The sequence below is a fragment of the Macaca fascicularis genome, chromosome 3 (genome assembly GCF_037993035.2).
Source record: "Macaca fascicularis isolate 582-1 chromosome 3, T2T-MFA8v1.1".
NCBI classification, from domain to species: Eukaryota; Metazoa; Chordata; class Mammalia; order Primates; family Cercopithecidae; genus Macaca; species Macaca fascicularis.
In genome coordinates, this window is record NC_088377.1 from 131137206 (window position 1) to 131153880 (window position 16675).

A 16675-nucleotide genomic window follows, 5' to 3' on the forward strand; every position below is an offset into this window, starting at 1 on the left:
CTGGTAGAATTTGGCTGTGAATCTGTCTGGTCCTGGACTTCTTTTGGTTGGTAGGCTATTGATTGCTGCCTCAATTTCAGAACTTGTTATTGGTCTATTCAGGGATTTGACTTCTTCCTGATTTAGTCTTGGGAGGGTGTATGTGTCCAGGAACTTACCCATTTCTTCTAGATTTTCTGGTTTATTTACTTAGAAGTGTTTATAGTATTCTCTGATGGTAGTTTGGATTTCTGTGTGATCAGTGGTGATATCCCCTTTATCATTTCTTTATTGCATCTATTTGATTCTTCTGTCTTTTCCTCTTTATTAGTCTGGCTAGCAGTCCATCTATTTTGTTGATCTTTTCAAAAAAGCAGCTCCTGGATTGATTGATTTTTTTGAAGGGTTTTTCATATCTCTATCTCCTTCAGTTCTGCTCTAATCTTAGTTATTTCTTGTGTTCTGCTACTTTTTGAATTTGTTTGCTCTTGCTTATCTAGTTCTTTTAATTGTGATTTTAGGGTGTTAATTTTAGATCTTTCCTGCTTTCTCTTGTGGGCATTTAGCGCTATAAATTTCCCTCTACACACTGCTTCAAATGTGTCCCAGAGATTCTGGTACATTGTGTCTTTGTTCTAATTGGTTTCAAAGAACATCTTTATTTCTGCCTTCATTTTGTTATTTACCCAGTAGTCATTCAGAAACAGGTTGTTCAATTTCCATGTAGTTGTGTGGTTTTGAGTGAGTTTCTTAATCCTGAGTTCTAATTTGATTGCACTGTGTTCTGAGAGAGTGTTATGATTTCTGTTCTTTTACATTTGCTGGGGAGTGTTTTACTTCCAATTACGTGATCAACTTTAGAATAAGTGCGATGTGGTGCTCAGAAGAATGTATATTTTGTTGATTTGGGGTGGAGAGTTTTGTCAATGTCTATTAGGTCTGCTTGGTCCAGAACTGAGTTTAATTCCTGGATATCCTTGTTAATTTTCTGTCTCGTCAATATTTCTAATATTGACAGTGGGGTGTTAAAGTCTCCCACTATTACTGTGTGGGAGACTAAGTCTCTTTGAGGTCTCTAAGAACTTGCTTTATGAATCTGGGTGCTCCTCTATTTGGTACATGTATATTTAGGATAGTTAGCTCCTCTTGTAGCATTGATCCCTTTACCATTATGTAATGCCCTTGAAAGTCTGTTTTATCAGAGACTAGGATTGCAACCCCCGCTTCTTTTTTTTCTTTCCATTTGCTTGGTAAATATATTCTCCATCCCTTTATTTTGAGCCTATGTGTGTCTTTATATGTCAGATGGGTCTCCTGAATACAGCACACTGATGGGTCTTGACTCATCATCTAATTTGCCAGTCTGTGTCTTTTAATTGGGGCATTTAGCCCATTTACATTTAAGGTTAATATTGTTACATTTAAGGTTAATATTGTTATATGTCAATTTGATCCTACCATTATGATGCTAGCTGGTTATTTTGCCCGTTAGCTGATGCAGTTTCTTCATAGTGTCAATGGTCTTTACAATTGGTATGTTTTTTCAGTGGCTGGTACTGGTTGTTCCTTTCCATGTTTAGTGCTTCCTTCAGGAGCTCTTATAAGACAGGCCTGGTAATGACAAAATCTCTCAGCCTTTGCTTGTCTGTAAAGAATTTTATTTCTCCTTCATTTATGAAGCTTATTATGGCTGGATATGAAATTCTGAGTTGAAAATTCTTTTTTTTAAGAATATTGAATATTGGCTCCCAATCTCTTCTGACTTCTAGGGTTTTCTGCTGAGAGATCTGCTGTTAGTCTGATGGGCTTCCTTTTGTGGGTAACCCATCCTTTCTCTCTGGTTGCCCTTGACATTTTTTCCTTCATTTCAACCTTGGTGAATCTGATGATTACGTGTCTTGGGGTTGCTCTTATTGAAGAATATCTTTGTGGTGTTCTCTGTATTTCCTGAATTTAAATGTTGGCCTGCCTTGCTAGGTTGGGGAAGTTCTCCTGGATAATATCCTGAAGAGTGTTTCCAATTTGGTTCCATTCTTCCCATCACTTTCAGATACACCAATGAAATGTAGATTTGGTTTTTTCACATAGTCCCATATTTCGTGGCGGCTTTGTTTATTTCTTTTCACTCTTTTTTCTCTCATCTTCTCACTTTATTTCATTGAGTTGATCTTCAATATCTGACAGACTTTCTTTTGCTTGATTGATTCGGCTATTGATATTTGTGTATGCTTCACAAAGTTCTCGTGCTGTGTTTTTCAGCTCCATCAGGTCATTTCTGTTCTTCTTTAAACTGGTTATTGTAGTTAGTAATTTGTCTAAGCTTTTTTCAAGGTTCTTAGCTTCCTTGCATTGGGTTAGAACATGCTCCTTTAGCTTGGAGGAGTTTGTTATTTCCCACTTTCTGAAGCCTACTTCTGTCAATTCGTCAAACTCATTCTCTGTCCAGAGATTCCTGAATTTAAATTCAGAAGCTGGGCAAGGAGTTTTGATCCTTTGGAGTAGAAGAGGGCTTCTGGTTTTTGGTATTTGCAGCCTTTTTGCGCTGGTTTCTCCTCATCAGAATCAGATATTTCTTTTTTGTTGCCATAAAACATTAAATGTAACTCATTATTAAAATAGTAAATATATCATTTTAACTTTTTTTTTTAAAAACCAAAGATAATAAAATCTCTATTGAGCAAATCTTTAAAGAAAATAAACTCCAGGTGGACTCACTTTGATCAGGAAGGAGAGCTCTGCTTGGAGAAGGAAGGCACTGGGCTCACAGCCAGCTGTTTTCCAGGTGCTGTTCCTTCTACTCCAGGAGGACCCTGTGCGTGTTATAGCAGTGACACTCATATCTATATTCATATCTATAATTATCCAGATATAAGTGTGTTGACTATATAAAAAGTTTTATTTAAAAAGCACCCTTTCAAAGGAGCAGGAAAAATACCTTTTCCTTTCTGCTTCCCAAACTATATGTCTTTCATAGTTATATTTGTGTACCCTGAAACTAAAAAAACACACTGTGTTCCTTAACAACTGAGATGATTGTAAACAGCACACAATGTACACAGCACACACTCTGTTTTTGTTTCGGTTAAAATACCTGTTCCTTCTGTGGAATTTTTCTATCCTGTTTAATGGTGTCATTCTTAAGTCATCCAATTTAAAAGAATCCTAGAAGCTCTACCTTAAATATCTTCCTCCCCCTTGTTCCTCATATTCTATTGTTCATGAATGACTAGAATTTCTATCTTCCTATCATATTTCATTAGCTCTCTTCTTTTATCTTCTTCTCTGTAATGACCTTCATTTGGGAATTTATTGTTGCTGCCCTGGAATATTACGGTTGTCTCCTTAAATATTTTTTTTTGTTTTATAACTTGCCTTCACCCTTTGCCCCTCACCATCAAATTAATCTCCTGGATAGTCTACAGGTAGATCTTTCTAGAATGCAAATCTAATAATGTTTAGTGCCTAAAATAATAATGTTTAGGAGCTCCCAAATAATGTTTAGTTCCTGTTTAAAGTTTTTAGTGGCTTCCCTACTCCCTAAAGGGCAAAACCCAAACTTAGTTTCATGTCATACAATGACCTTGACCTATCTATCCTTTGTCTATATGTAATCTGGTATTTCTTTCACATATTCTGTTGCAGCCACTCTAAGCTAGGTCTTCCAACACATCACATTACACCCTGCACTCCCATTCTGAGGAACTTTTACATACACAATATCCAGCTCAAATAGTTTATTTTTCTGGCTCAACCTTATACTTTCTTGACTTTGTTCTTGTAAACAGAACTGGTCATTCCTTCCTAAGTGATACCAGTACACTTAGACTCCTTTGGCGTACTAAAATTTTTCTTCCCCATGACTGTGAGTAGAGACTAGATCATTTCTATCTGGCTATATCCTCTGTTTAGCACTGATCTGGCATATGGAATATGCTCTATAGATGTTAGTGGAGTGAGCAGAAGAAAATCCAAGTTTATACCAGAACATTGTAATTGTTATTTTAAAGACATTTTTTATTGTTTTATTTGGCTCATAATATTACCCAATCATTGTAAAAATTTCAGAAAAGCTACAAAGAGTGAATGGTTTAGTTCTTACCAATCTATGAGTAAAAGTGGAATCTAGATGTTTTGTGCCTTGCTTTTAAGGCCCTTGTTGATTCCCTTTCTCCTATAACTAGGAATTCTCAAAAAGGTATATTCTGTGTTTCTGAATGGCCTGTTGTTGCTTGTTACCATGGCTGACAAGACAGGGCTCCAATAATCAAGCCAGAACTCGGCTGTTGTCCCTGAAAGCTTCACTGAGGTGCCACTTCACCTGCAAACGGTTCCAAGCTGCAGCCTCTATAATGTGTTGGTACTAGGAAGGCTGAAACTTGATTTCTCCTTCTCAGTACTAGAGATGCTGACACTTTGCCATGCAGGTGAGACTATGGTACTTGACTGCTGCATCTCAGAGCTGGTTGATTATAGAATGACGTCATGCTTAGTTAAGTGGTCCCATAGTATGTTGTTCCCTTGATGAATCTGGTTTGCAATTCTAGAGTCCTAGATTTCTTTTTCTTTTACGCTGACTTTTTTCTCAAGGGCACTCTTGTCTGCCCTGGTTCCAGTTCAGAATTGCTGCTCTCAAATCCTTTCTTCACTACTTGCAAACATATCTTTGTATGTCTGAACTCCAATAATGCAGAGTTCAAATTTGTGCCCAAGGAGGTTCCTTATCCCCCATCTAATAATGAATAATCATCCTTTGCAATAGAACAAAAAACAAAACACTGGACTCCACTTACTGAATCACCTAATTGTTTTTCCTAATTTGCACCATTAGCTGTATTGTCTTTAATAATAAATGGCTCACCACTATGAAAGATAAAGCTTGTGATTACTTTTGCTAATTATGAAAAACCTCTGAAGCTAACAGTTGCGTTACCAAGTCCTGACAGTTAATGTATAGTTTGTTCTTTCAGGAAATGTTTTATGTTATGCTTTTACCAATGCACTAAAGTAAAACTGAATTGTACATGACTCAGGTGGAAATTATTGAATTTACTTTTTCTCCTGGATAGCCTGAGTTTCATTTTGCCTGGCTGTGTATCTGATACTACTCTGCTGCTTTACATGCATAGATATAGTCTGAGTGTTTTTGGAGATAGGTGTTCCATTAGTAAAACCTGGGTACAGACAAAGGAAAGTTATTTAACAATAGTAAGTAAATGCTTATTATGCTTTTGTTGTAGATTCAGATAAAATAAACTTTTCATAGCTAATGATACCTGTATAATGGGTATCAACAAGTGGTATTTCAAAGCCCTTGATTATTTATAATGCTACATAATCTGACAAATCAGATATGATTTTTTTGTCATGCTTACTCTTATCATAGAGAAAGTGGAAGAGATTCATATTAAAAGATTTTTTTGCGTTGAATCAAATCTGCAAGGAAATATACATATTTCAAACTCATCACACATATACAAAGAGAAACATCAAGATCCTTGAATAATCATTTTATTAACAAATACAAACTTGAAATGTTGGTGGTAAAATATATCAATACTGAATAAAAATGTGTGTAAACAGTAATTCTACAACTGGGAAGATATCTCCATTTTGTTAATTTTGGTGACGTCTTCCCAACCATGTCTAATCTTCAGTATCTTCTTCCTCAAGCATGGCAGGAATAGTATGCTTTTAAATATCAGGACAACAACTGGAAGGAAAACAGCTATCATAAAAGTTGGAGGTGTATACCATACAAATTGTTTTATATCTATCCACTTATTCCAGGCAAAAATCAATGCGTGTATTGTGGCCAGTAGAAGGGAAACAATTCCTAGCTTGCTCTGCAAGAGAAAAACAAAATTGGTGAAGATTGGTTCAATAAGAGTTTATCCCATCCTACCTCATCTGGATATACTCTGTTGCTTGGAAATCCTTTATCTATGATTGTTTTCCTATCACATTTCTCAACAATGTCCATTCACATCTTTATACTCTTTTTGCCTGTCCTCCTCACCTTACTTTTGGGTAATTTCTTGTCTCCAGGCTATTTAAGTGAACAAAATTCACAGCCTTTCTTTGAAGGCAGGTGATCAAAAACTCTGTCTACTCTTTCTCCACCATTTTGTATATCCCCTTATGATATTTACTTTCTGTGCTTTGTCTCTTGTGTATTTGTCTTAATTCTGCTATCACAAGACACCTAAAATCAGGGACTGAGTCTTACTTACAACAGGATCCCTGCAGAATCAACACAATGATTTGCACATTTTGATGCTCAATTAAATATAGGTAGACTGACTGAAGATTATAGCAAAAATCAATTTGACTTCAGTGATCTTTATCAATTGTGAAGGCGACTAATGTGATTCACTCTGATTTTGATAAATGAATAATGAATTGAATGAACTTGGCCTATGTTTTTAAGAAATCAAATATTCTGATAACATGGAAATATATGAACAATTTTTTCAATGTCTGCACAAAATAGAGAGATCCAGAGATGTGATGAAACATTTCAGCTTGCATTGGGTTGCTTTGTCACTACGGAGATAAAGTTGCTTACAAATAGTTGTTCACCTATGTAATCTTAACAGTGTTCTGACAACAGCTCTTTTATATGACTTCTGACCTCTATTCACTTTACTGGAAATGTCATTAGCCTGCCAGAACAAATCTAACTCACAATTATTCAGGCGCATTCTTAAGTCCCAATGAATACCATCAAATAGCTAAGTTTATGTTTTCAGATATGAATCTCCAAGGTAACTTGTAGTGTAACCAGTTTTCAGATTTTAAGTGAAACATTTCTAGGTAACTAGTTGAAAAACACATGTCATTGGTTGAAAATTAATTTTACCAAATGTGTATTGTATACTTATTATGGGCTAGGTATTGTGCATATAGTAGAATAGGCTCAGTTGTCAAGATGCAGTCTTAAATTCCTAAGTAAGTCTAAAAAGCAGTGTTCATCATATGTGTAACAGGCAGAGCAATGTATGAAGAAAGCTATTTAATGAGGACCAGAGAAATCCAATGGCTATCAGGCTGAACCTATAAAATTAGGAAACTCTGTGAGAATGTGGTATCAACTCTAAGCCACACTGGAATCATTCAGATGGAGGCATACTTTCCAGCCTAATCAGATGCCTAATAAAGTGTTGGAGTATACGTGTGGACATGTAGAAGGGATAGTTAGTTGGGAATGTCTGACCTTGTGGAAATTTCCAAAGATGTCTACCCATAAAAGGTAACTGGCAGTGTTTATGACTGAATTAAATTTAGTCCTTTGAACCTTGTCACACAAGGATCCCCGAGTGAATTCTGGTGCATCACTGTTTTTATGGATAATCTACCACCAGAATATAAACTTCAGTAAATCTGAGATAGTTTTAAAATTCCAAGAATATTTATAAACTTCAAGTGAGTAAGCTATATAAAATGTAAGCTGGAAAAAGCAGCCATTGAAATGAGATACTAGAATGTCTTTGGTAGATAAAACTCTATTATTTCAAGGAGAGTTTTTGTTTCTGGAAAGTGCTAAGTTGTGTAACATAAAAGGCATTACTAAATTCAGGTGACAAGTAAAAGAATATTTTTATTTTTAAAGAACTAATAAACCATGCATATTGGATTCCTAAAATGTCACATTAGATGGGTAGCAAATTGTCTAACAAGTTTCAAATATTAGAATGAGCAGGCTGAGCGTGGTGGCTTACGACTGTCATCCCAGCACTTTGGGAGGCCGAGGTGGGAGGATCATTTGAGGTCAGGAGATCGAGACCAGCCTGGCCAACATGGGGAAACCCTGTCTCTACTAAAAATACAAAAATTAGCTGGGCATAGTGATGGGTGCCTGTAATCCCAGCTACTCAGGAGGCTGAGGCAGGAGAATCACCTGAACCCAGGAGGTGCAGGTTACAGGGAGCCGAGATCGTGCCACTGTATTCCAGCATGGGCAACAGAGCAAGACTTCATCTCAAAAAAAAAAAAAAAAAAAAAAAAAGAATATTTTAATGCCTTTTATTTATGTCTAGGAAACATTTGTCCTAATTGAAGCAATAGGGAAAACAACAGGAGAGCACATTACTAATTGGAACAAGTACAAGATCTTTGCTATTGAAAAACATTTGTTATTTTTTATGGGATAAAGTCAACATATTCAATATCATAAACACAAATAGAAGATTCACCTCTTAGGGTTATTTTATATATTATTTACCTGAATATAGTGAAATTCTCTCCATGTCAAAGAGTCACTCACAGATGGAATTGATGTCACAGCCAACAGAGCCAGTATTGCCAGTCCCACAATCCCCAGAGACACATAAATCTCCATTCTCCAAACATCATGCTCAATCCAGGCATCTTCTTTATTTTGTTGGACCTACCAGAAGGTAAATAAAGAAAAAAGAAATGCAAACAACAGTTATTTCCTGAATATGAATCTCCTTCTATACTCTTCTCTGTGTCTACTATGAAGCCCTGATAACAGGTCTCTACAAATTTATGACTTTTTCTTTCTTTTTTTTTGCACTCCTCTAAGACAAATGACATAGGAGCTATCACTTTTTTTCTTGAATGCAATATTTCCATAATCTGTTAATTTTCTAATAATTATTTGACGGTTTACTTGAATAGAACTGCAATGTGCATGCATATGTGGTAAACAAGAAGAACAACAGTATTAAAAAGTAATCTTGTGAGGGTGGTAGAAGTTTGAAATGTGGCCTTGTCCATGAACAAAATGTTTCTTATGTTGCTAAAGTTGTACCTTATTTTCAGTTTAAAAAACATTTCTCAATATAAAACAGTCTGACAACCAAGCCCTAGTGAAATTATAATAAAAATTTTAAAATAGATGACTTTTCAACACAGAGTTTCAACAGGGTTGGGGTATTGATATTACAATGAGAAATGATTAATTTGTTAGGTGACTTAGACTTTTTATTAGTAACAGTGTCAGCATTGTCATCTTACCTGTTGATATGCCCAGTTTAGCAACTTGTATCTGTAGGATCGCCTCATTGGGTAAGACAGACTATAAATTGCATGCAGTACAGCAAAAAAGAAACTGAGAAGCCCAAACTGCTTTCTTGTTAACATCCACTTATCCAACCAATGTGGAAACTTCTTATACTTGGTTCCATTATGAAGTTGGACAATTGCTGCTATCACACCTGGCAGGTAAACCAATGCCAAGAGAGTGATGGAAACCATTGGCAAGACTTTGTTGATGACCAGGATTGGAATTTTATAAAAATATTGTTGATGGGAAGTTGCTAAAGGGTGAATTACTTCCCTCAGAAGAGTGTAAAGAAAAGTCAGAGATGCTATAATAGCAGCTATTTTAATTGGCAAGTGCCATTGTGGAAAGAGTTCCTGTGTGTGCTGAAGTTCTGAAGGGCAGTGAAATTCATCAGCATGGGCTGTTTGGTGCAAATGCAAAAGCACAGGTCTTTTTAGCATGCTGGTCTCTCCTGTGTCCTTATGCTATAAAGGAAAGAAAATAAACATCTTAAAATTGAACAAAACAATGGGATCCCTTGAACTAATTACTTATTGCTCAATCATTGTGCTTCTCATTGAATAAGGGCATTCAGAATCTTGCTTTTGAACACTGGTTAGTTGAAGATAGCATAGTCTATGGAGCACTGAAAGACTTTTGTCTTTTGCACAAAAGAAATACATGCTTCAGATAGGTAAGACAGTTAACTTGAAAAATGAAATTATTTCATTTTATGCACACTGTTACTTTTATAAAGTATATGCTTATAATTTATTACTTTTCCCTATTAAAATTATTAAGATTAAATAAATAATTTCCACTAAGACTTCCACTGAGATAATTTGGAAGAGTTTGGAACCAAAATTTTCTGCCACTTTTTCAGTCAAAAAATGTAGTAAGAAACACTTAATCCTGTGTTTAACCAAAAGTGAAAAAAGTGATTCTTATCCAAAAGTAGATTTATTTGGTTATACAGTGATTTGTCAATTTACTAGATGATCTCCTGGCAAGCTGCCATTGTATCTATGACAAAAATGCTTGCTTACAAAATTACTGTTAAATGGGCATTGATGACTTTTTTAAAACTTAGAACTATAGACTGTTAGAAAGAATTGGAAGGGACTTGGGGATGATCTGGTCCAAGGCTTGCATGGTATAGACAAACCAAGACCCCAGATTTTCAGTAACTTATTCAAGGTTATTCAGCTAAGTCCCTGAAAATCAGTGAAGGTACTATTTCTCTCACACATGCTACTCTGTCCTGCACAGTATCAGTGACAATAATACAAGTCCAGATATCAGCAGACTAGGGTGAAAAATCACTTTCATAACACTAGGAGATACAGAATGGCATCTCAATTATGTTTAAAGATGTAAATTTTTATTTATTATTATTATTAATATTTTACCAAATAATCATCTTCTTCTAAATTTCTCCTAGGCTTCATTTTCCAAAGTTCTTCTTCGTTTGTGATGTCTTTTCTGCTTTCCATTAATTCTATAAAATAGTATGGCTTCAGTCACCTGTAAAAATAAAAATAATTACTTTCATGTCTATTCTACTTATGAAAATGTGAATGTTTGATGGAACAATATAAAAAATTTACTTGCTTAAAGACTAGAGTGGCAGATAAAGTACAATAAAAATTCAAATAGTGACTGATTTATACATTTAACTTCATATTATAATCTGTAAGAGTTTCAAACCAATGCACTCTTATCAATGGTACCTGCTCTTTTTTATCCACTTATTTGTTCCAGGTGCCTGTATGGATTACAAAGGATCAGATGTTGCCCTTTACTTTAGGAAGATTTAACTTCAGGTTTCCATCTGGAGGAAAGCCAACTCCTTTCAATGGCAAATATAATTAGGAATGCATTATATTGAGAGTAATAATGTCATCAATGGAGGTTGGAGGTAGCTGATGTAAGATTTATGTTTAACAGAATTTTGGGGTTGACACTGGAGTCTGAAACAGTATTTTCAGAGTACCACTTTTCCTTTGGAGTAAGAGGTTGGTCTTTGTTTGGAAGATGTGAAGATGTGAAGATGTGAATTGCTAGTATGTTTCCAGTGGAAGTGGTGAGTTGTGCTGCATTAATGATGTGCCCAGTCTTCTGGCCAACCCTGTGGAAAACAACTTTTCAAATTTCTCACTTGATAAAAGAATCTTTTCCTTAGCAAACTCACAGATCCTCATCCAGGATTGGTGTAACATTTTTTAGGGAAAGTAAACATATGTCACAGTATTATTCATTGTTTTTATTAGTTCTGAATTTGTTTCCAGAGGAATACATCTTCAATTTACACTTTATGAAATTCAATGAGAAAAACAGATTAGATATACAACAATTTGATTGACAGAAAACATTCCAAATGTTTCTGAATTTTAGAACACATGTAGTACTGTTTTAGGTGGAAAGCTGTTTCCAGGAGTAGTTTAAAATACAGTGATGTGTCACATAACATTTTGGTCAATGACTGTATATGTAACAGTGGTCCCATAAGATTATAATGGAGCAAAAAAATTCCTATTGCCTACTATTTACAATACTATACTTTTTATCAATATTGTGAAGTATACTCCTTCTACTTACAAAAAAAGAGCTAACTGTAAACAGCCCTAGGCAGTTCCTTCAGGTCTTCCAGAAGAAGGCATTGTTACCATAGAAGATGGCAGCTCACTGCCTGTTACTCCCCCTGAAGACCTTCCAGTGGGACAAAATGTAGAGGTGGAAGACAGTGATACTGATGATCCTGACCCTGGTAGGCCTAGGCTAATGTGTGTGTGTGTGTCTTAGTTTCAACAAAAAGTCTAAAAAGAAAAAAAAAAATTAGAAATAGAAAAAAAGCTTAAAGAATAAGTACATAAACAAAGAAAATATTTTGTATGGCTGTACAATGTGACTATGTTTTAAGCTAAGTGTTATTACAAAAGAGTAAAAAAAGTTAATAAAGTAAAAAAGTTACAGTAAGCTAATTTATTATTAAAGAAAATAATTTTTCCATAAATGTAGGGTGGCCTAAGTGTACAGCATTTATAAAGTCTATAGTAGTGTACAGTAATGTCCCAGGGCTTCACATTCACTCACTACTCACTCACTGACTCTCCCAGAGCAACTTCCAGTTCTGCAAGTTCCATTAACAGTAAGTGTCCTGTACAAAATAAACAATTTTTTATCTTTTATACTATATATGTATGTTTACTATACCTTTTCTATGTTCAGATACACAAATACTTACCATTGTGTTTCAGCTGCCCACAGTACTTAGCACAGTAACACCCTATACAGATTAGTAGCCTAGAAACAATAGACTATACCATCTAGCCTAAGTAGGCAGGAGGCGGTATCAAGTACACTCTATGATGTTTCCTCAACAATGAAATCCTGCCTTACAATGAATTTCTCAGAATGTATCCTGTCATAAAGAGACATGACTGTTCTCAAAACATTCTCCAAGTTTTAAAGGTTTAACCATAACAAAGAATAAAGAGTTGCTTTTACATATGCCGGCATTTTCTTTGTTGAGGTACTCGTGGAATATTTTCCAGATATTATCTATTTCCAAATTACAGAACATTCATGATGAAGATATTTGTTGTTTTAGTTTGCCCACATTCCTTTCTGATTTAAAACATTTCCTCCATTTGGAGAAATGCCCGTCCCTCCCTCCAATATGATTTTGGGAGGTTGCACAAAATAGTAACGCCCATCCCCTGGTCACAGAAGTGGGTATATGAGTCAGGCCTGGGCAATCAGTTTCCTATTCTCCCACTGATTGGCTTAGGGATGGCACAGAATCCTACTTAAACCATGGTCATTCTGTGATATTTATATGTGGAAGTGGAAGAGAGAGATGAGATGTTTTTAACATTTTGTTAAGATAGGACAGTATGAGCCTGCCATGCTTTTTTCTCCATGCTCTAAGAAGGAAGATGTTTTCATTAGAAAAGAAGAAAGCCAACACGGAAGCAGAACAAGTGGAGGAAGACATAGAAGAGTCCTGCTGGCATATTTCAGTGTTTACAGTCCCTGAGACTAGATCCTGAATTTTTCAGTTAGACAGTCAACACATTCCCTTTTTTTGGTTGTTTAAGTTAGTGTGATTTGGGTGTTCACCACTGGCACGCAAAAGAATTCTGAGTAAAGCATATGCCAGTCATCAAGTATTTATGAACCCAACTCTGTGATCAACATTAAAGAGGAAAACAGAAATGACACTCATGCCTGCTCTGGAGGAAATGACACTCTGTCTCCTTAAGAAGCATTATTCCAAGTGATTTGGTGACTTAACCAAGTGTATCTGGCTGTTCTCGCACTGCGAGAAAGAAATACCCGAGACTGGGTAATGATGATAAAGAAAGGAGATTTAATTGGCTCATGGTTCCATAGGCCGTACAGGAAGCATGGCAACATCTGCTTCAGGGGAGGCCTCAGAGGTATTATATTCATGGCGGAAGGTGAAGTGGGAGCAGGCGTCTTACATTATCACAGCGGTCCCCAACCCTTTTGGCACCGGAGACTGGTTTCGTGGAAGATAATTCTTCCAAGTGGGGGAAGGGGGATAGGGTTTCGAGGTGAAACTGTTCTACCTCAGATCATCAGGCAATAGTTAGATTCTCGTAAGGAGCGCACAACCTAGATCCCTTGCATGTGCAGTTTGCAATAGGGTTCGTGCACTTAATGAGAATCTAATGCCACCGTTCATCTGACAGGAGGTGGAGCTCAGGCAGTAATGCTCGCTGGCCTGCTGCTCACCTCCTGCTGTGCAGCCCAGTTCCTAACAGGCCACTGATACCAGTCTACGGCCAGGGGGTTGGGCACCCCTGCACTAACGTGACACCACCACCAAGGGCGGGATGGTGTTAAACCATGAGAAACTGCTCCCATGGTCCAATCACCTCCCACCAGACCCCAGCTCCAGCACTGGGGGTTATATTTCAACATGAGATCTGAGAGGGCGACACAGCTCCAAACCATATCACCAACATAATAGTTTGTGGGGTCAGGGAGGGAGGTGCTAGGAATGGAAGTGTCACCTACTATAATCAAATGTAAGAAATAATTCACTATGTTTAGAAGATGTTTTAACTTTGAGAGTTGCAGGATGGTAACAAATTAATCTACATTTATTCAATATGAATTCATTAACTACATTGTGAACAACAATGTAAGGCAGGAGAAATACAAAGTTAAATGAGATAAAGCCTCTGTTCCGAAAAACCCTGAGGTCTAGAAGAGAAGGTAGGCATTTCAACAAGTAACTGCATGGTAGAGCGATGTATCCTAGAGGAGGATAAAGTTTTATAGGCAGATAGTGGCATGGGAAGGGAAGCAGAGGAAAAGGCTGAGGGCTGTCTTCTAGACCCAGTCCTGGGGTAGCTAGCAGGTTGGCAGTGTTTGCTGACTGCTGGCCACTGCAAACGGAGTCTGGGTGGAAAACCAGAGTGGCCCTGGAGAGTTACCCAGTCATTTGTCTGCATGGTAAGGAGACCACACTCAAGAGCAAAGCCAAGGAAAAGCCCATGACAGTGAGGGAGCTTGTTGACTGGGTGGTCCACAGTCAGTTCTATGCCCATAAACCAGGAAAATAAACTATGAGTCAAATAAATTTGTTAGTTTCCATCAGACATTAACCAAAATGTAATTTAATTTCTACAGTAAAATCTTTTCATAAAAAGAAAAATAACGGAAAACCTAGTGTTAAAATGTTAGGAACTCCAGAAGTCGACCCAAAGTTCTCTTCCACCCCCTTTTAAAAAAGTGAAGCATATTTCTAAAGCGACTGCTGTTTTGCTGTACCAGGATGGCTGCCCTGGTGTTCCTAAATGTTGGCACAGACCAACTGACTCATGTTTATGTCCCACAGTTGAGAATATGAAGAAGCCCAATGACTAGAATACACTGTGGGTTGCATTGCATTTCCAACCTTTCATACTTTCAAGTGCACACTTGTTTTACATTTAACTAAGTGGAGTTTTTTTTTTCCACTGCGCTGTTTTTCTTTTTAAGCATTGCTTTCTCTCTATGCTTAACATTCATGTTAAATGAATAACCTTTTATTACGTGTCAGGATGTGGAGGGAAATGTATTTTACAAAAGTAACAAAGTTAAGAAATTTGGAAGTGTACAAAAATTTGTCTACAAACTCCTTCCAGTGGATTTGACCAGAATTACATACTTAAAGCCTTGACTGACTATTTTGGAGGGAACCTGAACCCCACCCAGATCCTAAAAGAGTAGGGCCAGTGTTCTAAGGACTAAAAATGAAAACTCTGTTACCAGGAAACCCGAAGACAAGAAGTAGCACGATTTTAAGTACTGTGCACCAATCATTCGTCAATGGCCAGCAAACTCTGGCGACTTTGCCACGTTAAAAAACTTGCCATCAAAATGCAACCTGAGCACAAACTTAATAATCTATCACAACCTTAAGCCCCTAGCGAAAAGGCTTCCTGTGAGTTCCTGGCTCCCCGCAACCCCCGGCCCGGCCACAACCCAGCTGGGCTGGAAGGCAGCGCGTCCCGGAGCCGCGCATAAGGGGAGAATTGAGCAACGCTCACCCAGGAGGGCCACCGTCCGGGTCCCGAGAAGGCGTGCGACCCACTACACCCCTCCCAAGACTGGAAGCCGGCGCCCAGCCTTGCAGGGACACGCGGGCAGACTCGAGGAGCAAGCGGCCAGTGAGAACGATTCAAGGGACTCACCCACTCCTCGCCGTAGCTTGACCGTGAGTCTCGGCTGCCGCTGCTGCCCGGAGGTGCCGGCCCCACGCGGCGCCTGAGCCTCCAGAGCGCGGAGCCTCCACGCCTGCTGCAGGCCCCGCCTCCTTGTCAGTTGAGCGTCCAGCGCCACCTGCTGGCGCCCGGCGTCCTCAGGGTTCGGGACCGTCCTGGAGGCTAAGACTCCCCAAGTCGCACTCCGACCTCTCCGTTTCCTCTCAAACGCCCTGTGCCCTGCCCTTGAGGTCTGTTCCGCGCCCTCCAACCCTTCGCCTTTTGTTTAATCTCCACTAAGGAACGTTGTGCATTTCTCTAGAGCAGTGGTTCTCAAACTTTAGCGTGTATAAGAATTTACCCGGGGGCTTATTAAAACACCGAATGCTGGGCTGTCCACCCACAGTTTCCGGTTCAGTATGTCTGGGATGGGGCCTGAGACTCTCATTTCCAACAAGTTCACATGAGATATGGAAGCATTCCCAGATCACACTTTGAGATAGACCGTTTAGAGCTTACAAACCCTTCCCACACGTTAGCTTATTTATTTTTATTTTATTTTATTTTTTGAAACGGAGTCTCAGTCTGTCGCCCAGACTGGAGTGCAGTGGTGCGATCTCGGCTCACTGCAACCTCCGGACCCGGGTTCAAGCGATTCTCCTGCCTCAGCCTCCCGAGTAGCTGGGATTACAGGCGCCTGCCACCTCGCCCGTCTAATTTTTGTATTTTTAGTAGAGACGGGGTTTCACCATCTTGGCCAGGCTGGTCTTGAACTCCTGACCTCGTGATCCACCCGCCTCGGCCTCCCAAAGTGCTGGGATTACAGGCGTGAGCCACCAAGCCCAGCCTGCTTATTTAAAACCTAACAGCCCGTCCTGAAATGGCTGTGACTGACAGTTTGAGGAATCCGAAGCTGATTTTCTGAGAGTGCCTTGCTCCCTAAATTGTTCAAATTGTGTACCTTTAATAG

General features: G+C 38.2%; 1 protein-coding gene across 3 annotated transcripts; it reads right to left on the reverse strand.

Annotated features, from left to right (window-relative positions):
• Positions 1–5471: 5471 nt before the first annotated feature.
• STEAP1 (STEAP family member 1) lies at positions 5472–15767 on the reverse strand. 3 transcript variants are annotated; one of them, XM_005550287.3, is made up of 5 exons: positions 15697–15767; positions 10396–10510; positions 8959–9471; positions 8201–8365; positions 5472–5822 (listed from the first exon to the last, which is right to left on the reverse strand). In XM_005550287.3, the coding sequence occupies exons 2-5, from the start codon at positions 10477–10479 to the stop codon at positions 5565–5567; spliced, it is 1020 nt and encodes a 339-aa protein (XP_005550344.3). In that variant the 5' UTR covers positions 10480–10510; positions 15697–15767; the 3' UTR covers positions 5472–5564. The 3 variants fall into 3 exon arrangements, with proteins under 3 accessions (XP_005550344.3, XP_045244668.2, XP_073892701.1); XM_045388733.2 differs by having other exon boundaries at positions 15553–15767; XM_074036600.1 differs by lacking the exon at positions 15697–15767 and adding an exon at positions 12087–12144.
• Between the last annotated feature and the right edge of the window lie 908 nt (positions 15768–16675).

Coding starts and splice junctions, on each gene's coding strand:
- STEAP1 (XM_005550287.3), bottom strand. CDS start 10,479: ATGGAAAGCAGAAAAGACATCACAAACGAAGAAGAACTTTGGAAAATG. Junction 9,472..10,395: donor TAGAAGAAGATGATTATTTG/GTAAAATATTAA, acceptor TTTCCTTTATAG/CATAAGGACACAGGAGAGAC. Junction 8,366..8,958: donor TAAACTGGGCATATCAACAG/GTAAGATGACAA, acceptor ACCTTCTGGTAG/GTCCAACAAAATAAAGAAGA.